The 24,623-nt window shown below is 41.4% G+C and overlaps 1 protein-coding gene across 1 annotated transcript in view; it reads left to right on the forward strand.

The window, feature by feature from the left end:
• ABCA12 (ATP binding cassette subfamily A member 12) overlaps positions 1-24,623 on the forward strand; it is an 86,986-nt gene that overhangs the window by 27,190 nt on the left and 35,173 nt on the right. Inside the window, exons 10-28 of the mRNA XM_021398764.1 lie at positions 106-4,257; positions 6,134-6,249; positions 6,941-7,047; positions 8,151-8,404; positions 8,522-8,634; positions 9,127-9,251; positions 9,991-10,164; positions 11,071-11,235; positions 12,261-12,462; positions 13,006-13,145; positions 13,696-13,815; positions 14,954-15,044; positions 16,369-16,548; positions 17,861-18,167; positions 20,709-20,823; positions 22,162-22,491; positions 23,360-23,429; positions 23,529-23,663; positions 24,349-24,501. Coding sequence (XP_021254439.1) covers positions 106-4,257; positions 6,134-6,249; positions 6,941-7,047; positions 8,151-8,404; positions 8,522-8,634; positions 9,127-9,251; positions 9,991-10,164; positions 11,071-11,235; positions 12,261-12,462; positions 13,006-13,145; positions 13,696-13,815; positions 14,954-15,044; positions 16,369-16,548; positions 17,861-18,167; positions 20,709-20,823; positions 22,162-22,491; positions 23,360-23,429; positions 23,529-23,663; positions 24,349-24,501 — 7,049 coding nt within the window. The remainder of the gene's footprint in view (positions 1-105; positions 4,258-6,133; positions 6,250-6,940; positions 7,048-8,150; positions 8,405-8,521; positions 8,635-9,126; positions 9,252-9,990; positions 10,165-11,070; positions 11,236-12,260; positions 12,463-13,005; positions 13,146-13,695; positions 13,816-14,953; positions 15,045-16,368; positions 16,549-17,860; positions 18,168-20,708; positions 20,824-22,161; positions 22,492-23,359; positions 23,430-23,528; positions 23,664-24,348; positions 24,502-24,623) is intronic.

Genomic DNA, 24,623 nt, shown 5'->3' on the forward strand with positions numbered 1-24,623 from the left:
ATTACTAATAGTATAACTCAAATCTATGATCTTTGCTCTAAATCACTTCACATTTCCACTTGCATTGATTTCATATTCACTAAAATGCTCTTTTTTCCCCTCCAGAAAAATAAAGTTACCGGAGATTGGTGGAAAAGTCTCCAAGAGGTCCATTAATTCAGATGATTTAGAAGCCATACAAAAGTCTCTACATCGTTTAAAAGGCTTTGAGAAAAAAATGAATAGAAGTGAATTAAAAAGCTTAAATCTATTCAGAAATTTGAAGAATGAAACATTACAGAAATTGTATGCAATTCTTGAACTGGGAATGAATCCACATCATGATTATAAATTAAAGGAAGCATATAATAAGGAAATAATTGATGAAATCTATAACTTCACATCATGGCAATTACGGAGTGACTTTAACAGGACTTCCATTTTCAATATAATGATCCAGTGGAAAGAAATTCAGAGTGCTTTAAAATTAGCTACAATTATTTGGAATCCAGTTTTTTTAAATAATTCTGGTTTTAGTACAGCACAAACTGAGAATGCTCTCAAAACGTTACTCACCACTAGCCTGCCATCATTTCTGGAAGACTTAAGAGATCATTTTGATGGAATGGAAGAAATACCATCTTTGATTTCCAATTATCTTCTTAAACCTGTGTCATACAGAAGCTTTCCAGACCAACTTCTAGCTCTCCAAAAGATATTTTTTATAATGACGCATGAAAGCATCGGTTATGAGTACCTACTGTTGCCTGTGTTTGAGCTGATGCGAAAAGTAGAAAGCTCCATGGGTGAATCGTGGTGGCATGAATTGAATAGCTATTGGCGCCTTGCTGAAAAGCTGAGGTCGATGAAATGGAATAATACAGGCATCGTAGCCTATGGGCAGTTTGTAGAGGTATTAAACAGCCATTTTAAAAAGCTGATCAATAATTCAAATAGTCTTTTCAGTGAACAGTTTGGTCAACTGTCTGAATTTATAACTGCTGTATTTAAAGAGTTTGATGGGGAAAACTGGGAAATAGCCAATATCTCTCTTGTTACTCAAGCCGTACAGAAGACCTTGTATGTATTAAAAGACTTACAACTCAATTATAACATCAGTAAATTGAAATATATAGATCTGTTCTTTAATTTTGACAATAAAACCTTTGAGAGATTTTCTGAACTTCTGAGGACAGGAATGAAAATCCTCCGCTATAGAAATGCCGGTGAAGCTTCCAGGAGAGAAATGATTAATGCTGTCTATAACTTAACACACCTTGTACTGCAGGAATACAGTGAGTCTTCCATACAGCACAACACTTCACTGAAGGCAAAAATCTGGGAGTTTTTGCATGTAGTCCTGAGCCCTTTCCTTGAGAATAGAGACGGCAGTTCCAGAACAATCCAGAATTGCTCCACTCAGGATGTGCTCCACATAACACTTCAGATGCTTTTTGAGAATGCCACTCTCAGTGAGTCCTTAGCCACCAGCCCCTGCAAAGATCTCTTTGCCTCCATGGATGTCGAGAGTGGAACCGTGCACAACGAAACCTTCACGAAAATGTTCCAGCTTGCCATAAGGAACCTGAAACTGTCTCCAGAGTTTGCTGCTGTCTACAAGAACAGCAGCGAAAGCTTTTCCAGGGAGCTGTCATGCATCGTGCAGTCTCTGCAGTTTTCCCTGCGTTTCCTTTCCAAATTAAAGCTTGTCTCTGAGGTGGAAAACTCTTGGGTAGAGGAGAAGACGAGAGCTCTGACTGCTCTCCTGGAGACACTGCTGCAGAGCAATGCCTCCTGCCCCATGGCAGTCAAGGATGTGGCTGGTATGCTCCCACCTCAGCTTTTGAACATGCTCCTTCGTTTTGTGCTGAACGAGACAGAACTAAATTCTCTAAACTTCTCTGTCAGCTCAGCAGACTGGCATAGGGTGCCTGTGTTTTCTCATCTGTTACCAACTATTTTCCCTTGGAACAGCAGTATAAATGAACTACTAAAGGTTGGTGGAAATGCTTCCCACGGGTCCGAGTGGGAACATTTTTCGCGTCTGTGGCATGCCACTGGCAAGGTGCTGACCACCAAATGGAACCTAACGGAAGTGGATGAGTATGTGAAACTCCTGGAAATTGTGAAAAAAGCCCTAATTGTTGTGGACTTTGGACTAGCTCCTGGAAAATCATTCATATATAATATTTTCAGTAATTATTCTGAAGGAATGAAAACCTCAGATCTGAATGATTACTATAGCTTATTTAAACTCCTTTTCAATTCAACTTTTGCCACAAAGAGCATGCTGGAATTGGAAAGAATTCTTCAAGAAATGATCTCACTGTATGAGATAGGTGGTGAAGGATTGTTTTACACTAATCCCCAGTGGAAAGAAAATCAAGATATTCTATCCACGGCTGCAGTGATTTGGAATCAGATCATCTTAAACAGAACTCATTTTAATACAGAGAAAACATGGGAGGTTGTCAAAATGATTGCATTTCATGCAATTTTGCTTGAAGACATAGAAAATTATCCCAGTACAAGTGAAGAAGTGTCATCATTATTTTCTGACTTCTTGTTGACCCCTATAACTTCTGAGAATTTGGCAGAACAGCTCTTGTCCCTTGAGAAGCTTCTTGCTGCTGTGGCAAAGGTGAATACTAGTGATCGTTATCTGCTGATCTCTTCTTTGTCTAAGATAATGCAGAAGCTCCAGAATTCTCCTCGTCAAAGCCAGGGAAATGAACTTCATGCTTTCTTCCAGATTGCTGAAGTTGTTCAGTCCATGAACTGGGACAGCACAGGCAATCTTACTTTCCAATCACTTCTAGACATACTGCAAAATCAGTTCAGTACCATGAAAAATGACTCCAGTCTTCCTTTTGGTAAGGAACTGAAGCAGATAATGACCTTTATTTCCTCCATATTTGAGCTGTATGATGAAGATGACTCCAGGGGAACCATGTACTCACAAGCCATACAAAGAAGTATCTTTATACTAAAAGATTTGCAGCAAAGTTACAATATCAGTGACCTTGAAACTATTAACCTATTATTTGATTCTTACAGCAACTATACCCAAAGACTGTTTGAAATATGGAGAGCAGGAATAAAAGTCCTTCATGACACGAACTTAAACAAAACGTTTGAAGAAAAGATAGATATTGTCTATCATTTCTTCCATCTGTTGCTGCTCAGGGAGTTCAGTGAGTCTTCCTTACCACACAATGCTTCATTAGAAGCTAGAGCAGTGGATCTCATGTTCTTAGCCTTGAGCCCTTTCCTTGAGAATAGAGACGGCAGTTCCAGAACAATCCAGAATTGCTCCACTCAGGATGTGCTCCACATAACACTTCAGATGCTTTTTGAGAATGCCACTCTCAGTGAGTCCTTAGCCACCAGCCCCTGCAAAGATCTCTTTGCTTCCATGGATGTCGAGAGTGGAACCGTGCACAACGAAACCTTCACGAAAATGTTCCAGCTTGCCATAAGGAACCTGAAACTGTCTCCAGAGTTTGCTGCTGTCTACAAGAACAGCAGCGAAAGCTTTTCCAGGGAGCTGTCATGCATCGTGCAGTCTCTGCAGTTTTCCCTGCGTTTCCTTTCCAAATTAAAGCTTGTCTCTGAGGTGGAAAACTCTTGGGTAGAGGAGAAGACGAGAGCTCTGACTGCTCTCCTGGAGACACTGCTGCAGAGCAATGCCTCCTGCCCCATGGCAGTCAAGGATGTGGCTGGTATGCTCCCACCTCAGCTTTTGAACATGCTCCTTCGTTTTGTGCTGAACGAGACAGAACTAAATTCTCTAAACTTCTCTGTCAGCTCAGCAGACTGGAATAACCTGTCCATGTTCTTCAGCATGGCACAGAGTGAGCTTCGTGTGAATGACATGCTGCAGAGATTCCAAGATTCTTACAACCTCACCAAATTGAGTTATTTCTCAAGCATCTGGGATGTGATTGACAGATCACTGAATAGTGAAAGGAATCCAGCTGAAGTGGCCGCGTTTGCAAAGTTACTGGAAGCAGTGGCAAACAACTTTACCAACCACATGTCAGCTCTAGACATCATAGAAGCAGGTCGCTATGTTCTTAAGCTGCTGAACATCTCTGATCTGCTAAATGAACTCAGTACAAGTTCCAGTTCGGCTTCTCTTTCCAATAAAATTAGTTTGGATACTGTGTTTGACATAGTCGCTCATCACTTCATTGACATGGCAGAAACTCTATACAACAAGACCCTGCCTTGGACTCAAAGTGACCAAACTCTGTCACCCACCAGTCTGATCACACGGTGAGTTTGGGTTTTGGGTATTGTAATTCTTTTTTGTGAGTAGCAACTATCATTTACTTCAGGCATTACAAGAAGTTTAGTTTGTTCCAGTGGAGCAATTTTGGTCTGAAATCACTGTAATTCAAGACACTGGATGTAAGGTAGGTCGTGCTTGTCCAACCTAATCTCCTTCTGTGACCATGTGACCAGACTGGTAGATGATGGAAAGGCTGTTGATGTAGTCTACCCAGACTTCAGCAAAGCCTTTGACACGGTCTCCCACAGCATTCTCCTGGGGAAACTGGCTGCCCATAGCCTGGGTAGGTATACTCCTCTCTGGGTAAAGAACTAGCTAGAGAGCTGTGCCCAGCGGGTAGTAGTTAATGGAGTTAAGTCCAGCTCGTGTCCCGTTACAAGTGGTGTCCCCCAGGGGTCGGAACTGGGGCCCATCTTGTTTAATATCTTTATTGATGACCTAGATGAGGGGACTGAGTGTAACCTCAGTAAGTATGCAGATGACACCAAGTTGAGAGGTAGTGTCAATTTGCCTGAGGGTAGGGAGGCCCTTCAGAGGGATCTGGATAGCCTGGATTGCTGGGCTGAGGCGTATGGGATGAGGTTCAATAAGGCCAAGTGCCGGGTCCTGTACTTTGGTCACAATAACCCCATGCAGCGCTATAGGCTTGGGGCAGAGTGGGTAGATGACTGTGAAGAGGAAAGGGACCTGGGGGTGTTGGTCGATGCTTGGCTGAACATGAGCCAGCAGTGTGCCCGGGTGGCCAAGAGGGCCAATGCCATCCTGGCCTGCATTAGAAATAGTGTAGCCAGTAGGAGCAGGAGGTGATCGTCCACCTGTACTCAGCTCTGGTGAGGCCACATCTCAATTACTGTGTTTAGTTTTGGGCCCCTCACTACAAGAAAGACATTGAGGCCCTGGAACGTGTCCAGAGAAGGGCAACGAAACTGGTGAGGGGTCCAGAGCACAAGTCTTATGAGGAGTGGCTGAGGGAGCTGGGATTGTTTAGTCTGGAGAAGAGGAGGCTCAGGGGAGACCTCATCGCACTCTACAACTTCCTGAAGGGAGGTTGGGCTTGGGAGGGGGTTGGCCTCTTCTCCCAGACAACAAATGTGACCCAAGGAAATGGCCACAAGTTGTGCCAGGGAAGATTTAGATTAGATATAAGGAAAAACTTTTTCTCTTGAAGAGTGGTCAGGCACTGGAATGGCCTGCCCAGGGAGGTGGTGGAGTCGCCATCCCTGGCAGTGTTCAAGAGGCATCTGGACGAGGAGCTACGAGATATGATTTAGAAGCTTAGTGGGTAGTAATGGTGATAGGAGAACAGTTGGACTAGATGATCTTGTAGGTCCTTCCAACCTTGTGATTCTATGATTCTAAGATTCTAATGTAGGTTAAATCAAAGGACAGTAAATTTCTGTCTGAATTGGACATATAGCTGAAAGCAGGCTTTCAAAAAATGTCTATGTTGGTATGTCTCACTCAATTCACAGTGGAAGTAGAATCCTGTAGGAGGTTTGCCACCAGTGGTAAACTCTCTGGAATCCCTCCTTTGTGGTATGACTCTTTAATTTTTGTTTCTCAGTCTCCTGTGAGCATGCCTTTCCTAATTATTGCATCCACAGTGAGCCTTTCAAGCATGTTTTCTTTTACTTATGGTTCAAGAGTGAATGACAGCTTTGGGAGATAATGGAAAAATAATGGATGAAATAAAACTGGGTGGGTACCCACTTAGGAAGTGTCGTGAGTGATGCATGGTTTCATCTGGGATTCTTATTTACAGCTGCAAAGGAGCAGCATCTGTGCAGCTGACAGGTCACTCACTAATACACCTTGCTTCTGAAAGAGAAGCTGATTTAAATTCCTACCTTATTTTTTCAGGTTTCTGTTTTTAGAATTTGAAAGCACCGTCTTACAAGTGACAGCAAATAACAGCTATAACCCTTACCTGATGTGTTTAATAAATGCCACTGAAGTTGAAGACAGTGAATTGACAGGTAATCATGATTTCATTAATGTTGTGGGACCTCAGCTGCAATATGTTTGTGCCTGACTTTTCAAAGGGTTCTGTGTAATGGCGGGAAGGAATAGTGCTACATGTTTTCATCTGCTGGCAATTAACTGCAGCTGCGAGACTTCGGGAAGCCAGACTCCTCTTTGTTTGAGTTATGTCACGTTGTGGATATGTTTTCCATCCAGCTATATACAAAAGGCACGTGTGCTGTTCTCTGTGTGATGACAGGTTGCTGACACTCAGATAATGAATCCTTATGAATAGAAACCTATTTTCCCTTCCAAGCTTTATGTACCCTTAAGATGACAGCAGTTATTTTGAGAGCTAACATGATATTTCAAATAGATATTCATGATATATGCTTATTGTAAAACCTCAGAGGTTTATCTGCTGACAGAATAGAGATACCAAGCATGCTCTGAAGCTCACTGTTGGAAGTCCTGTTTATAGTGTGGGGTGGGTTTCGTTGGAAGCTGAGCAGCTACTCAGACTGGATCAGCAGGTTACAGTCCAGATCTTGGACTGTGATTTCAGAGGTCCCGAGCCAACTGAGTGTTGTAGAAGTTAACAACGCTCAGTAGGCATTGGCGTAAATTGACAATATCCTCATCTATGAAGTTTCTGCAAGTTTGGTGTTTTTGTTTCAAGTAACTTTTGTTTTCATCCTCCCACAGAAAACATCATGCTGCTCTTGAAGCAATCTCATCTGAAAAAGAACTATTTTATGCAAAATAATACCTCTGAGAAACACTTATCCATACCAGAGCTCCTGAAGCTAAAAGTGAGTCTGCTTAAAATGCTGACTTGAAGGACATCCTGCAGTGATACATGAATGTGCAATGGAAATTTTGGAAAACAACATATGGGGGAAAAAAAAAAAGTCTTCACAGAACAGCTGATAAAAGCTAGGAAGGCAACTCTGTTTTCTGCCTGTATTTAAAGATTGTCACTGTCCTGGGCTGACAAACTTGTTCCTATACCAGTCCTAAACACAGCGTATACCCAGTTTTCTTAGAGGATTGATGGATCCTGCCTTACAACACTGCAGTAGATTCTGAGACCAAGCACTGAAGCAATATTTATTCATGGATTTCCCTAGCCAGCTTTGGATTTAGCAATGCCTTACTTGAATAAAATGCTTCTCACACCATACATACATGTTTGCACTGTAGCATGTATGCACTTTGTCCTGTTTCTCTCAAGAAGAGAAATAGAGTAAAATTTAAAAACCCTCTTTTTAAAAAAGATAAGTTTGCCATGCTGTTACTTCTTATTATATCTATAAAAATAATATGATGAGCCTCTCTGTAACGTGTACTCAGGCACACAACAGATGGCAGTTCTTGCTATGACTGATAATGTAAAGAGAGATGTCAGAAAAGAGGGAAACCACTGATAGAAGACTAGACAAAGGATTGTAATTTCCACATCAAGATCGCAGAGACAGAAGTCCTGACTTTTAGCCAGCTCGTGTTCACATGCTGTTTCCATTAGCTGTTGTAGGGATGACCTATTGGTATCCAAATAGCTAAACCTATCACAGAAGGTCGATTTATTTGATCTCTGGAAAGATACATTACTCAAAAGGTGAACCCAAAAAGGGTTTTGCTTTGTATGTATGTTTTGGGCAGGGGAAACAATATACTAAGGCTTGCAAGGTTTGTTAGATCCTGTGCAAAGTTGTTCTGCTACAAATTCATGCGGGAATAATTGTTGTGAGTTGTTCTATTTGAGACCTTTTGGATTAACTGAAAATATAAATAAAAAGTACTAATAATCCTAAAGAAAAATGCAAAGGAACAGCAAGACTCTTTAAAACTTACCTTTTTTGATTCTGTCATCTAACTTGTGCATTTGTCTTCCTTTACAAAATTTTTTTTGAAGATATCTCTCCTCTGGAATCTGACAACACTTCTGTGTGACTATGAGAGCTTAAAGTCAGTGCAGCATATTTGCCATCTCCCTAATGTTAGCTTTGAAGAACTCTGTGAGCAGAGTCAATCTCATGAACAACTTCTCCGTGCTATTGAGCTGAGCAATCAAGTTGTGACCAATGTACTGAATGGCAGAAAGGTCTCCGACGAGCTTCGGAACATACTTATTGGGGATGCCACAGATGTCCAGGCACAAATGAAGTGGTGAGGCTCTTCCTCCAAGTTAGGCTGCCATAGTATTCTATTTATGAAATTATACAATGGCTTCTTATCTTCTTCTCATATTCCCAAATTTGTGGTTGTTTTGTTTTTCCAATTTAGGTTTCAAGAAAATGTACCAGAAATTGCTTTCTTTCAAGAGATTCCTCAGTATATGACAGCTTTGAATTCCATGTTGAACATCACTGAGAATTTAACAGATTCCAGCATTCCAGGTAGTTTTCTGTATTTTCTTTACCATGTTCATTTGTGAACGTCATGATTGGCATCATTAACTTCTGCTGGAAATCTCAAGATCTCAAGCTGCCAGTAAGAACTGATATTAAAGAAGTAACCAAACGCCATGTCCCATGTTCTTGGGATCCTTTGCCTAGGGCAATTGTAGAGACAGTGCTAGACCAACCTTTTTTTTTCTGTACTGCCTCAAAATCCTAAGTACTGAAAGTCCCAAGTCTTTGTATTCATGCATTCAAACTTTGCTTTCCCTAAACATTTCATCTTTAGCTCATAGTGGACAATCAGACTGTAAAACTAAAGCAATATGACTCTTTTATGAGTTTATTTGTTTTGTTTTGTTTTTGTTTTAATCAGCAATGATATACAGCACTTCCATCTTTTACCAAAAATAAAGTCCTCTCTGTGCTCTTGAGGTTGCTATACATCTGGAGAAAGCTGTTGTATCAATTTCTGTTTGATTTAATTCACAGAAAAGTTAAGAGATGTGTTTAAAAATGTGGACCAGCTCAAAGAGGATCTCAAAAACACAACAAGAATGTCCACAGCCAGTATCAATGCTCTTCTGGAAGCATCTCTCCCAGAAAACAGCAGTCATGTAAGTTTTGTTGTCATTGTAGTGCGAGATTCTGTTGACAGCACAGGGAGAAGTCAACAGTCCCACAGAGACAGACAAGCATAGCATGTTATAAGTCAAAATAGCCATCAGAAATGTGGTCACTGATGCCAGTTCAGCCATTAGAGAACAAGAGCCATCCGGTCTCTTTGGTTGTCATCAATAGCTGGTAAGCTGCCACTGCTGTGGACTGCATGATGCGTGATTGCTCCAGTCTGTAGCAAGGGCGCAGGTCACTGTAACAGACTAAGGAGGACCTAGCAGGGTTCTTGTTGGGGTTCTCAGTGCTGAAAAGGTGTTGCTGTCCAGATGGAAAAGTACAGTTCTAACAAGGATTCGTGAAAGTAGTCAGGGTTCCAGAAATAGTCTCCCATAATGAGAGATGAGCTTGCCTTTCTCAGCCTCCTGTGCAAACGGAGCTCCAGATGCGTTCCCTCTTCCCAACCATCTTGTCTGGACTGAACCCTAAAGAGTGTGCTCTTTTCCAGATTTCACATGCATCAGTCAATAGAAACTACAAAAGCTTTTGCTAACGTGCAAGCTGAGCAGTAAAACATAATCCTTAGGATTTATCCCTTGGAGTGAGAGTAGGCATTTTCTGGTTTTCAGGTCTGAAATACGACAGTGTGGAAGGAACAACAGCTAGGCAAGATTAAACCATGCATACTGAATCAAGCAGTCCAGCCCTTAACAAATCTTTTCTTCCTGTGTGCATACACAGTTAATTTCTCAGATCCTTCAGCTGGAGTCTTGTAGCATCCGTCCTTCTGACCCACATCTACAGACAGTAGCAGAAGAGTTCTGCAATCTCTCTCTTTCAGAGAGGACTCGTGAGACTTACATCCTTGGGGTCACCCTGTTACGACACTTGGACATTTACAATTTCTTATACAAGGTTAGTATTGGATTTGAAGAGTGCTTTCTATTGTCTTTGCTGCATGTGGTGGCTGAAAGGATTGCAGTGGCCAGAAGCAATGCAGATTTACACAAGCCAAAGATCAGGCTTTGCTCATGCAGTAATTTTTATTGCATGTCTGTGCTGTGACAGTGTGGCTAGAAATGAAGATCCCAGATGGTGTAAACCAGCAAACCTAATTTAAAGGCACTGGACTTACTCTTAAGTGCTTCCCTAACTGCTGGTATCATTTGTGTGCTGTCACAACATATTGAACATTCCAAGCTGAGTTCAGACTTCCCAAAATAAGGCACTGGGCTAATTAGTTTTAAAAGGGAAGCCTTGAAAAATGTCCCATAAAATATATTTTCCCAATCTAGTTGTCACTGCCAAATTATTAAATGATTCAAATATCCCACGCATGCAAGTACATAAACAGCAAGTAAAAACACTGTTCAGTGAGAACTATGTATTGAATACACATTTTAAAATGCTACAGAAGTGATCCTGGGGGGAACGAGGTACTAAATGAGAATGCCAATCAATTTGGCTCAGGTCAAAAGTCACTTGCAGTGTTTGACATCTATGTTGTGCAAAATGCTACCTCTTAGAGACTTGGATTACATCCTGATCAATACCCAGTACACATTTCCCAACTGCAGGTGTTTGGAAACTTGTGCTGTTTAGAATGTGTAATGTACATGGGAGGGGATTGCAAAAGCACATGGGGATTTAGGAATACTAATCCCATTTATTTCCCATGGGACATCCACTCCCTAAGCCTCCTGACAGTATTGAACATCTCACAATTTCCATCTTGGAACTAGCAGAAGATCATGGGCGTGTGCCTGTATGTATACACACATTCGTGCTAATCATAATTGATTTCCTTCCTGCCTCTTGCAGATGTTATTCCCTAAGGAAATTCAGAAACCTGTGGACAAGATTTTAAGCCTTCTGACAAAAATGAAATATTTTCAACACCAAGTAGAGTCCGATGTTGATCCATTGCTACAAGCCATTCATTCACTGAAAAAGCTCCGACAGTCTAGAAAGACACCACTGAGTAAGGTATGTGTAGTCTGTGTTTGCTTTGGAGGTAAAATGCCACTGGAACAATTTCCACTGGAATTTCTTACTTTAGAAGCTGAAGGTGCACTAAACCATGGATTACTGCTTCCTTTTTTAAAGCAGTGAAGTCCTATGACTAATCTCCACTAAACTCTCAGGTTGTCTTAGTGGGAGCACTTAGATTTGGTGCAGTGGGAGAGCTATGCTTTTGGTGTGGTTAGAGGAGGGGATGCTAGGAACAAAAAATGCAGAGAATGAACACCTGGGTGACAGAGCACTGGAACAAGCTGCCCAGAGAGGTTGTGGAGTCTCCTTCTCTGGAGGTATTCAAAACCCACCTGGATGCTTTCCTGTGCAACCTACTCTAGGGAACCTGCTTTATCATTGGGGTTAGACTAGATGATTTACAGAAGTCGCTTCTGTCCCGTAAGATTCTGTGATGCTGTCATTCTGTGAACTGTCTTGAAGACAGATAGACTTCCCACAAAATATTCAGGTGCACTAGAAGAAGTCAGATTGCAAAAACAATTGGAGAACTGCCCAATACAGACCATCCAAACCATTTAAGTCAACAGCAAAAATTTGCTACAGCTTTGGTGTGCATCACACCATGTCTGCAGCCTCGAGACTGCCCAAAACATTCAGTACAAGCCCAGTCCTGCTGCACTGGATGCAATAACTTCAGGTTGCACTAGCATCATCCACCATTGGATCCCATCCATCTCTGATCCATAGTCTTGTACATATACCTCTGGATAACCTTGTTGCACATGTTATGGGCAGTTCCCACAATGGCTCCCATATCCTGAAATGTTTTTTCGACCTCTAACATAGCAGAGGATAGCCATAAAATCATGCTTTCCCAGGAAAGCCCCTCAGTTTGTAGAGACAAACATTTTGTAATAAATCAGCGTAAAAGTGTTTAATCCTCACCTTCTAATTCTGTTATCTCTTTTTCCTCTTTGGGACAGGATGCTTGTAGCATACATGATTTGTGTGCTGGTTTTTTTCCCCCTCTTCTGCAGGCGTTACTTAAGCCAAACAACTTCAGGATAACACACGGCACGTTTAAATCCATGTCAAAAGTTCTCTGCAACCAGGAGATCACACCTCTATTTTTTGAGTCCTTGCTTCCTGATTTTGGAGACCCTATACAAAACAGTTCTTCTGTGGAGGATATCCATGTCCAAAAGATGATGAGGAAATATGGGATTCCTCATGATTCCAGTAAGTCTGGCTTTTTCATAAGTCAAATACATTTCAAAGCCAAACTTTCCTATTTCCAGAGAGGTCCACCGCTGATCTTGATGTTTCTCTGAAGGGCTCAAGATTTTTGCTGGTTGAAGATCTGCCTCGCCTAAATTATTGGTGGCTTATTTTTCTAAATGTTAAAAGACAAGCAGCCTGCCCAGCCCAGCAGTGTTTGATACTGCAGCACTTCCCATTTGTTGATGGTATGGTTCTAGGACTTGACAGGTCCCTGTTTTTTCTTGATATATAGTTTTCCCAACTGTGCTGACATTATTAGCTCCTCTGAATTCACAAAACTCCATTTAACCTTCAAGCAGAGAATTCTGGCTCAAACAGTGAGACTCTTGTTGTCTTGAGTTCAGCAACAGGAGATTTTGGGGGTGGATTGCTTTTGTCACATTAAATCAGTCAGCAAAGAGAGACCTGAAGTCATTTGCTGGACACAGCAACAAATTGGTCCAAGCTTTCTCATGTCTGGTCTACTTGTGCTCTGTACAGTTTGTTTTTCTCCTCTTGCAGCACCGTTTTGTTTATCTTTCTACCTGGATCTGGTCAAGACACCAACCGGAGCTTTAATTTGGTCTTTTTTAAAACCAATGGTGTTTGGGAAGATCCTTTATACACCAGATACACCAGAAACTCGAGCAATCATGGAAAAGGTATGGCTCTGCTTACGCTATATGAAGATATGCTCTCTCAAAGAGATTTTAATTTGTGTCTATCATGGGCTGGTTTCTTTTGGAAGTAGAAGTCTATTTTCTGACTGTTTGGAGTATTAGTCAGATTTTTTGTTGTAGTTCCATTGCTGGTTGTATGAGTCATCCTTTAAATGAATGTTACCTCAAAAAAATCATGTTGTTCTAATATTTGTAGTACAGTTTTTTTAAAGCTTTTAGTTTATGAGGTTTTATTTTCGTATTTTCAGCTAGTAACAGAGATGTCTCCCAAAACTAACGCTCACCACTACTGGTGAACAGGCCAGTGATAGAAGGAAAGCTGATACCCAAAGCATGCTCTAAATGTCATGTGTGAGGCCACATTTTTAAGTACTTATTTAAAGGGGCATTTTGCCAAACAGTGATAGAATGCTGAGAAGATCCCTAAAAAAAAAAGCAAATGTAATCTTATCTGTTTAATTTACTTATTTGAAAGCTTTAAAAAAATAATTAATTAATTGAACCTTCTATGTTGTTATGGACTTTTTTATAGTCTAATGCCACCTTGAAGCAGATGGCTGATCTAGCTCTGAAGTCTCAGGAATGGCTGGATAAGTCTCCTGCCGTCATGAATTCACTGACTAAGTTAAACCAGACGGTTCCAGTGATCAAGGTATGAGATCTCACCGTATCTATCCTGTGTCCCTTGCAGGGAAGAGGGTGGGTCCTTCCACTGGAAAAAAAAAATTGGGTTGGAGTAATGTCAAGGACACCTGAGCTCATGCTTCTGCCCTGCACTTCAGTTGCCATGCCTGTCTGCCTGTTCCCATCACAGAAATTCTCCTGATGCACCTTTCCATGCAAATCTCCTTTCTGAAATGATACGTCTATTATATGCTCTCTGACAGTGGCCTTCCTGAGGACTGCTGGAGGGCTAAGATGAGTGGGGAATGCTCTTCAGTTTGTAAATTAACTTTCTGCTTGATAGAGTGATCCAGCCAGCCAAGACCAGGCAAGAAATGACTTTTTCAGAAAATGAAACGGTATCTATAATAAGCATGTAGCTCTGGGTGCACACATAAGAGCTTGGAGATGTCTTTGTACCTCAGTGAATGTAAATAAAATTTCTTTTTCCCCTTCTAAAGAGCCTTGCCTTGGTTGGATGCAGAAAGCAGCAGGCTGTAATGCTTTACATACATGCGTCATGTTTGCCACAGTACAAATTGTCACCTTTTCTTAAAAACTATGAAAATGAGATCTCTGAAACTCTAAAGCATTCAAAAATAATTTCAGTGGCTGGAATTCATTGTAATTTCCATGGCACAGAGAGAAAATCCAGAGCAGAAATTGCAAAAGTGAAATGAAATATTCTCTGCTGACTGCACTAGGTGGTGGAATAATGAAATATTCAGCCAAATAAAAAACTGACAGCCAGTCTCCAAACTAAATTTTGAACCCTACTCATTCTGTGCTGGCTGTTTTCACAGGATTTAAAGCACACGTGAGTGAAATTTACTGCACTTTTAGTCCTCATGTTAAGGAGTATGCATGATTTTTCCATGGGAGTCTAATGCCTGGTGGAGAGTCAAGAGGCATCTTCTGTTGACTTCAACAAACATTAGCTTTTCTCTTTTCATTGCTAACACTTCCCTATCTTGAAACACAGAGTGAAGAATGGAAGGTCAAGAAAGGAGCAGGAAAAGGGTTGTACAAATACTACTGAAGGCAGCTGGTCTGTTGTATTTTACCAATACACCGAATAAGCGTATGGGATTTGTGGTCAAATGCTTTTTCTCTTTGCTTGTTGACAGAATGCCCTACAGAATCCCTTTGTGCAGGTTTTTATCAAGGTGATGGTGGATTTGGATGGAGTTGAATTGCTGAGCCAAATAAACACACTTGGTAAGTTGTTCATGTGTACTATCCTCCTGTTTGTACTTAAGGTCTGGCAGCTCCAGAGTCACCAAACTGTAGTCCTCCTCCAGTCCTGCTCTGCTCTGGCCAGTATTGGAGAAGAGAGAGTCTCTGCTGTGATTCTAAACTCTTGTGGTTTGTCTATGGGAAAAGACTCTTAGAAAGCAAAGGGCTTGTATGAGGAGATGTTTCTCTTGAGTGCTGTAGGAACAGTACGATGGGAATCTCTGCAGCTGAGTGTGGCCACTGGAGGACACTGTTTAGCCATAATTATCACTTCAAATGAGCTACCTGGGAATGTGATGGGAAATGCAGAGCTCACTTGCATCACTTCAGGGTTCCACTTAAAAGTTTTCCAGAGCAGGGAAGGAAGGGATGAGCCCATGCTGCTGAAGCCAGAGGCATCATTACAAAATATGTCCTGATGGTATTTGCTGTTCTCTGATGGTCTTGAGTGGTCTTTCTAGTTGAGAACTGCTGATCTGCACTGTGGGAATCAGTGCTAACAGCATTGGTGGACGTGTCACCTGTTAGTGTGCAGCACAGTGCTCATAGCCACCTCATAGCTGGTCTCATTGCCCATACTCACTTTTCAGTGTGTCCGTACATCTCAACATGAATCTGATTTATGCCAGAAAAACCTGGCATAAGCCAAGAGCAGTTTTAGTCTGTTAAAGTATGAACATGCTGTTCACGATGACCCCTGTGTTATTTTATGAGTAGCATCTCCTATCTGAACTCCCCATAAAATCATCATGCCTGCAGCAGCTGTTCCGTATTAGTTACGCCGCATTATGCAGTCACCTTTTAAAACAGCCAGCAAACAGCAGCATCTTTATTAAACTTCATTATCAGGTTTAGTACACACATCAGCACAACAGACATAACTTTCCCCTGATACGCTTGGATAATGCCCATTCTCCCCTGAGACAGAACATCTCAGCAGACATGTTGATTACATCAAAAACCATAAGGTGTGGAATGAATAGTGAGCATCATACACAGGTCTAGAAACCCAGCAGGTTAGTGGCAACTTCTGATTTGGGATGGCTGTCACATCACATTGCTGGCATCCTCCCAAAGGCAAACTCATGAGCATATTACAAATGATTAACATAAAAATTGGGTCAACAACATGCCTTCATTGCACTGCAAAGTGCAGAAATGTGTTTGTTAACGTTATGTGTGATGTCTTTTCTTCCTTTCTGGTGTCATTGTTGGTATAAAGAGCAGAATAATTTGACGTTGTTTTTTTTTTTTTTTTTTTTTGCTATGTATACTGATGCTGTTGGACTTTGTATTTTTTTTCTAGATGATATTCGGCTGGAATTACAGAACAATGCTGACATTGTTGATCAGCTGAACACATTAGCTACCCTTGCTGTAAATGTGTCCTCCTGCGTCTCGTTTAATCGCATTCGGGCAGTCAAAACCTTAGAGGAAATGGAAATGATGGCTAAAGAACTCTTTCTAAAGAACGAACTGTTTGCAAGTATGTGGCAGAGTATCAAGTCCCTCTGTCAACTGAAGTTGTCCTGGTACAGAGTGCGAGTCCAGCCTGTGAGGCTTGGCTTTCCACCACTGACCATTGCAGTTACGGCTCCCACCACACAGTAGTCAATTTATCTGGGAACTGCACGCTCGGACTTTCTTATGGCAGTGTTTTACACTGTCCTGTATATATCTTCTCTTCTCCTGTACCTCTGTTGTCCGTAAAGAAAGCCTTTGGTCATCTGGCATTTTCTCTGAGTTAATTCTCAGTGGAAATAAGTTCCTCTGCCCTTAGGAGGTCTTTGAGGCAGAGCTGTCTTCTCTCAGGCCTCCAAAGGGAAAAGATGCTTTATTGAAAAAGAGACAGTTGAATGTATTAGATGATCATAAAGATCTTGAGATGTTCCAGTCCTACACAGCAGTATTATATTGAATCTTTTCACTTCTACCTTTAATATTTGTGGGATTGGATTGCAGCTTCCAGTCAGACTGCAGGGAATAAAAACTTACACTAATTTGAATGATAGAATGTTTGGTTATTCAAGAATGCACAAAACTCCACAGTTAGGATTTATTTTAAGTCCCGTGACCTGTTGGTCTTATAGCTCGTAATTTAGATGTAGGTGTGAACTTTTTCTATTCTTCGAACTTCAGGCCCTGATAATATTTGTCTGTTCCCCTGAAAGAAGTTTTCCCCTATGTTTGTCTTCCATTCCGTTCTATTTACAGCATGTAGTTTCCTAGCAGGAACTCGCAAAGCTTTTATATTCCCAGACATTTCTCAGCTTTGCAGGAGCATCTGTGTGCACAAAAATATGTGTATAGGCCTTGAACCATTTTCAGTGCCACACTCCTGAGGTGTGTATTTTACAGCACCTCTATGTGAGCTGTGTTGATGGAGTACGGATGGACATATTCATGAGAGGTGCATGTGGTAAGGGACATACCCAGCAGATTTGTGACAGTCTGTATTAACAACAGGATTTTTCCAACACAGCTGGTTATTTCGAGAGCCTTTCATTTTTGAATGCTCAATAGGAAAAGATGCAGAGGCTTGGGGTGTATTTAACACCCAGAATCATTGACCACATTTGGAAGGACAAGGAGCTGCAGTGATACTTGATTTCCACTTCCAAACCTTTGGTAGTGAACATTAACAGCCTACCCACCTGAGCATTATTTGTGCTGCAAAGAAGTGGGATGATGGACTGTCATGTAGACAAGGTTTATAAAAATGAGGAGTTCCTATCTATCTGTGTGTCCTGCTCCAATTCTGTCAACTCTGAAGAAAAACCCGTTCTTTCTTTCCCAAGGTATCATTTTCAAGCTGCCTTCAAGCTGGAGCAGCCCAGTCCATGGGGCGTTGGCCCTCCCTCCTCTGCTCAACTACACCATCAGGATGAGCAGCAGGATCACGCAGACCACCAACAGGATCAGGGAGCGCATCTGGACTGTGGGACCACACAACTCCACCTCGCAGAGTCAGATCTACAGCCGGGCATTTATCTATATCCAGGACAGCATTGAAAGAGCCATTATTCAGTTGCAGACTGGCAAGAAGCTAGAGGAAATAGCTGTTCAAGTCCAGGCCATGCCTTATCCCTGCTACAATAAGGATATGTAAGTTTGTGGGATTTCCATCTGTTACCGATTGTTACCACCTGTTTTGTGTAAACTCATCTTGTCTGACCGGTGGGGTTCACCAGCTGCACTTTTCTCCTTAACACCATGTTCATATGGGGCAGAAATAATTTTGTGTTGTGATTTTTCAAGGGTCTGAGTGAAAGGGGGGGGGGGTTGGACGCTATTATAAGTGGCCTCTTTTCAGTTTGGCAATCTTTTGTTTTCAGTGCTCTGTATGCACCTGAATTGCCAGGTTTTACAGCAGATAAAATTTGCTGTCCCTCTTTTACTACACAAGGTGGAAATGAGACTGGGTTTGGCAGGACTTGGGTTAAATATGAGCCTTGGCTTGTCCTGCAGGTGTTTACACACAGACAGTGCAGCAGAAGTTAGAAAATATATTTATTGGGCAAAAATAGCCCCTAGGTTTATGAGCTTTGTTTCTACAGATTGCTATCCAGCTGTTCTATTTGTTATTCATTCCACTGATTCCAGCTAATGTTCATGTATAGTGAATAGTTCTCCATACAGGTGCCTCTCTCACAGATGCTTTAAGAAGGATAAGAGTGTGAAATTGTACCATTCATCGCCACTGTAATGAGGGAGGACAGAAAAGCTTTTGATGAGCCAAGCTGTTAGGATTAACAGCCTGTTATACTGAGCAGAGCAGCATGAACTGTATATGGACCAGAATAAGTTTTGAATGGTAAAGCAGATCAAAAAGTTTTGGATCATCTTCCTTTCCACTCATCTTGGGCCAGATCTGCAGCTAATATAAACCATGTCTCTGCCAATTGCAACAGAGAGAAGCCAATCTCTCACAGCTGAGGACTGGTCCCTCTGGCAAGGCAGTTTTGGTTGGTGTTGGAAAGTTGGCAACATGGTACATACTCGAAGTTATTACTCTGACCACAGCTGGTGGCCAAGTGGAGTGGAAAACATGTAGGAAAATGATTTCATGTCCATCAGAAGGCTCTGAAGGATGTTCAGCAAGTAATATTAGTAGGATGGGTAGTCAATCCACGATGGCATGAAGGTCTTTCTTGACCAAGAATACAGAATGGACACGGGAGCTTTGCATCTCTACTGCAGGAGCTAAAAGATGATCTGGTAGCTGCAACAGACCTATTAAAATCCCGTGTCAGCCTGTCACTTGACAGCTGGAAGCTTGTCATCTCTCCTTAAGGGAAATGCATGCAAAGTGCCTGCAAGTATGCAAGCAAGTGAGCATTCAAAGGAAGTGTCAGCTTCCAGCAAATGTGTGCATTCTTGCTGTGAGATAGTTTTGCACAATGATTGACTGGCTGCTGGAGGCACTTACTACAGTTATCTGTTCTTCTGCTTTTTCTTGGGCTGCTGAGAAAACGGCTTGCCTTTGGGTTTCCCTCCCTGCCCTGGGTTCAGAGGGTCATGAGTTTGCTCAATTATTAAAATACCTAAAGGCTTCCTATTTCCATCCAGTAGAAGTCATCAGAAAATGGCTGTTTATTGATTGTTATCACATAGTTACAATCTTGCAGAGAAATGGAGTGAGCATATACACCACTACACTGAAAGTGAAAGGAATACTGGATTTTTAATAGCCTGGAGATCATGCACAAGGTGATAACAAAAACAAACAAACAAAAAGCAAACAAAACAAAAAAAGCCCTTCCCCAACAACAGAAAAACCAAAACAACAAAATAACAAAGAAGTGGTAGACTGAAATGCCTTTTCATTGTTCTATATAAATATTATGACCTCATAACAATCATACTGGTTTCCTACTGCTATTGTACATTAAACTTTTCCTAAGAATGATACTGGTTTTTTTTTGTTTTGTTTTGGTTTTTTTAAACCAGCTATAGAAATAAAGGAGGAAAGTGGAAGCCCTGTGGATACAATAAAGTGAATCTCCTACTATAAAAACTTGCTTTCCATCACTAAAGGAGAAGTTTACTTTTGGCCATTGTTGCATCTTTTCTCTGCACACAGTTGGCACGGGATGAAGGTTGAAAGGAGGAGGAACCAGGAATTGTGAAGCCTACGTTGTAGACCTAGCTCTAGAATAACTATCCTGCAGAGTAATAGGACAGACACTCAGAGGAGATGCATTGTTATTCAACTTCAGGCACGGGGAAGTACAGTCTGATAACAAAATCTGGCCATTTTATCTATTGACAAGATGGCTGGCTGCTGTGGTGTTTCTAAGTGGGATGCACCCCACCAGAGTCAGGAGATGCCACTGCCATTGCTGGTTTCTGCTCATGCCAGTGGTGCTGCTGAGCAAAACTGTTTCTAGAACGTGGCTGGAAAAATCCCTAAGCTTTCTTATAATTTTTTTTGTTTAACATGCAGGAGTCTCTTAATAGAAAATCCAATGCAGTAGCGCAATAGCCTTTTTTTTCTTTTTGTAATTATTAATTATACTCCATGTTTAGAAATGTAAGCATGTATTTTCCTGTGCCAAAGTACTATTCTGAAAAATGCATTCTGTATAAAGCGTTAATCCTCAGAACGTTTTGCATTCAACTAAAGCCTGCATTTGCCTTTTGCAGGTTCTTAACCAGCGTGACCTACTCTCTTCCGTTTGCTCTGATGGCTGCCTGGGTGCTGTTTATAGCTGATTTTGTTAAAACACTTGTTCAAGAGAAAGATCTGAGGCTTTATGAGGTATGCTGAAACTTTCTGGGGCGTGCAAAATTATAAACAAGTTTTCCTTATTAGTGGGTAGTAGGTCTCATGTGCAACATTAAATGGAGCAAAACAAACATTAAGGAAAATAATATTGCAAATACCTGTTGTTTGACCTGCAGCATTTGAATTGTGACATTGTAGGCAATTTCAAAACTATAGAAATGCAGGGCATTTGCCCTTCAAGTTGTGAGAATATTGCTTCGCTGTTCTGAGCACTGGAAAAGTGGGGACCTTACAAAATTACAAGTTTTCAGAAGATTTAAAGCCCCCCTGAAAACTGACTTTGAGTCATACCTACTTGGGACAAAGACAAGAAGAGTGACTTACTTCCTATCCTTGGAGTTATTATACTTAATATTTCATAAGGTGCTACATATTACATCAGCTTCTCTGAAATGAAGTTCTTCGTTCAGGTTGCCTATTGGAAAAGGAATTACATTGAGACATAGGGAACTTATTAAATTAGCTCAGGTTTTCATTGTGAACACAGTCAATGGGGATGAAAGAACTTTTTGGGAAGCTAAGCTTCAGCAAGCAATAAAGCTCGGGCAGATTTGTTTGTTATCTGGTACCATGGAAACAAGCACTGAATCACCAAAGTATTTCCAAGGAAGAACACCCTATGAACTGCAATGAGATTGACAATAAGAGTGTCCGGTTGACAGTCCCTGAATATTGTTTTGGGAACCAACTTTCATTGCCTCTGTGATCCAGGGTGTCAGTAATCTTTTGGCTATGTAATCTGCAACGAGACACCAGCGTCTGTCATTTCTTTTGGATTCAACAAGACAAGTTCACAGTTCTATATGACTTGTGGACTTGATCTAATATATATTAATATTACTTCCATATAACCATGCAAGGTTATCTATTATTTATTGCTGGGGGGAATGTGTGTGAAGTGGTTCACCAGTTGAACCAAATAGTTCATTTGGTTTCAACTGTACCTAGGGGTATTTACACTCAACCCACTGAGTTGAACAGCATTATGTAACCAATAAAGTAGCCGAGATGCTGTAGAAAAGTGGCAAATCTAAGTACAGCAGCTGCTTTGAAACTTGTGGGTTGCGACACATGATGCTTGCAGATTCTGCCTCTGCTGTTCCTTTACAATGGGCTCCTCGCAAACCAAGGGCATTCCAGAAATGTGAGTGCCTGGTTTCTCTCTGGTTATCAACCCGGCAGTATGCGGAAGTATGAGAGAGCTTATTTTGCTTGTGTGCCCTATCCAGACACTGAAAAAAAGAAAAATGAAAGATCTCTTAGTAAACAGTTATAATTTGTAGTTCCCTTTATTTCCCTTTCTCTCCATAGTACATGAAGATGATGGGTGTTAATGCAAGCAGCCATTTCATTGCCTGGTTCATAGAGTGTGCCATCTTCCTTCTAATCACGGTCACCTTCCTCATCGTTGTCCTGAAAGTGGGTGACATCCTTCCCAAAACAAATACAGCGCTCCTGTTCCTGTACCTTATGGACTACAGTTTGTCCATCATAGCCATGAGCTATTTCATCAGTGTTTTCTTCAACAACACCAACATTGCAGCATTGGTGGGCAGTCTCGTGTACATCCTCACTTTCTTCCCCTTCATTGTATTGCTTGTCATTGAAAATCACTTGAGCTTCTCTGTGAAGAGCCTGCTGGTAAGTTCTGCTTTTCAGTAATGGGGATTATGTGCATGGAAGCAAACGTTCACCTTCAACACACTTCAGCTCTTCTTAAGGCTTGTGTCACAAATATACATAAGTTTGTAGCCTTCCTAAATTCCTGCAGTGGATGCTGATACATAACTACATCATGTAATGGGAGAGCTGGCTGTAGCCTGGTAGAGGGAGACCTGTGTCCCTTGACTGAAAGCAAAACTCATGACATTTTGGTGAGTAACCACTGCCAACTGAATCAGAGTACTGTGAGCTATGTACTTTACCCTCAAATTGCAAGGCAAAAATAGATTACCTTCAACCACGATGAGGAGCAAGCCTAGTCAGTAAGGAGTTATGGTCGCAGGACTGTGAGGGAAGGCTGGCTCTATTTATTCCTTAGTTGTGTGTGCCTCAAAGTTATAGTCATGGAAAAAGAGATAAAGCCTTGTCCCTTACCAAGGGTCAAAATAGGTAGGTATTAGGTTCCAGAAGCCAGATTTGTTTTCTTTAAATTCGCCTAATCTGGGACACCTCTTAAGTCAAGTGGTAGATTTATTAGCCATGTCAGGTAATTTTTTATCACTGCTTTATTTCAAAAGACTAAATTAAAGCCCTGGATGAGGGATAAAGTTGGATACTGGGAGTGGAAGCAAAAGGAAGAAAGACTCTAAGGGGATATTACAGCCCATCGTAAGTTCTGCCCATCATAAGCCTGGTCCACTGCTCAGTGTGACTGTTGGAAAAAAATCTGACTCATTTTTCCAGTTACTGTACCAAGCCAGGGAGGTACCTGATGGGTTGTTTGACTTAAAATCTCTTTGAGACTAATTAACAAATTCTTTGTTTTCAATTCTGTTTTATTCCACAGAGCCTGCTGTCTCCAACTGCATTCAGTTATGCAAGTCAGTACATTGCTCGCTATGAGGCACAGGGCATAGGTATGTTTATTGAAGGCAAAACTATGTTTGAGCTTTCATGGTTGCGACGTTCTGATAACTAATATGAACTCTCTTGTATTTCTAAATTCCTTTCTGCAGGTCTGCAGTGGGACAACATGTATAAATCTCCAATGATTGGAGACAACACATCCTTTGGCTGGATGTGCTGGCTCATTCTGATAGATTCTTTCATTTACTTCATCCTGGGATGGTATATAAGGAATGTTTTCCCAGGTAAGGATATGAAGCATCGATATGTACCATTTCCTTTAGAAAACAATGAATACAACACTGACTGATTCCATGATCCAGGCACTCAGGCAAACACAGGACACCTCTGTTCCTAGAACAAAGAAACCATATCTTGGAGGATGTGTTGAGAGTACTAATGATGCTGGGATAAGGGAGAACTAGGGTTCTTCTGCTCATCATATGAGTAGGTGGAACCTCCGAAGAGGCTGAAGCCAGGGACACAGGAGAATATGTTTGCTGTCTGGTTGGTGAAAATGAGAACAGAGCATGTTAGCCAGCATTTGTCAGTTGAGTGATTTTTGTGTTGTGTTACTTATATCATCCGATTTCAAAAAGTAATTCCTGCCTTGGGCAAGAGATGGTACATTTGTCTTTTACTTTTCTTCCCCACCTAATGAAGCAGTCCACTGGCACACAGAAATCTACCCAGTGGAAAATGTAAAGTACTCCAGCCCTCCAGCTATGAAGTTAGTCAGAATAACAAATGAGCAAATGCTTCCTATTGTGCCAATTAGGGGAAAATCCCTTCCAAGTATCAGTAGTACATGAAGCACATCAAGAGAAGAGAGATCTCCATGGAGTTCACTTTTGTTATTTTGAGTGCAGTCCAATAGTGGTGCTTCCTGCAGGAACAGATACCTGAATGAGCTGCTGCTTCTTCTTGCAGGGAGATACGGCATGGCTGCTCCCTGGTATTTCCCACTGCTTCCATCTTACTGGCTTGAATACAACTGGCTCCCCTTCTGGAGTGAGAAACAAAGAGGCTTCATCTTCACCAAGCTTGTGTTAAGGAAAGAAGCCAGCCACAACAATCAGATATGTATGTGAATACTAAATGGGATAGCAATGCTAACATATGCTTGAAGTAAACAAAGCCAAATTTGTGAAGGGGCACCATGCTCAGAAAGCACATTTCTATGTTAATCCTTACTTTGTAGCACA

The sequence above is a fragment of the Numida meleagris genome, chromosome 5, assembly GCF_002078875.1.
Source record: "Numida meleagris isolate 19003 breed g44 Domestic line chromosome 5, NumMel1.0, whole genome shotgun sequence".
Classification (NCBI taxonomy): domain Eukaryota; kingdom Metazoa; phylum Chordata; class Aves; order Galliformes; family Numididae; genus Numida; species Numida meleagris.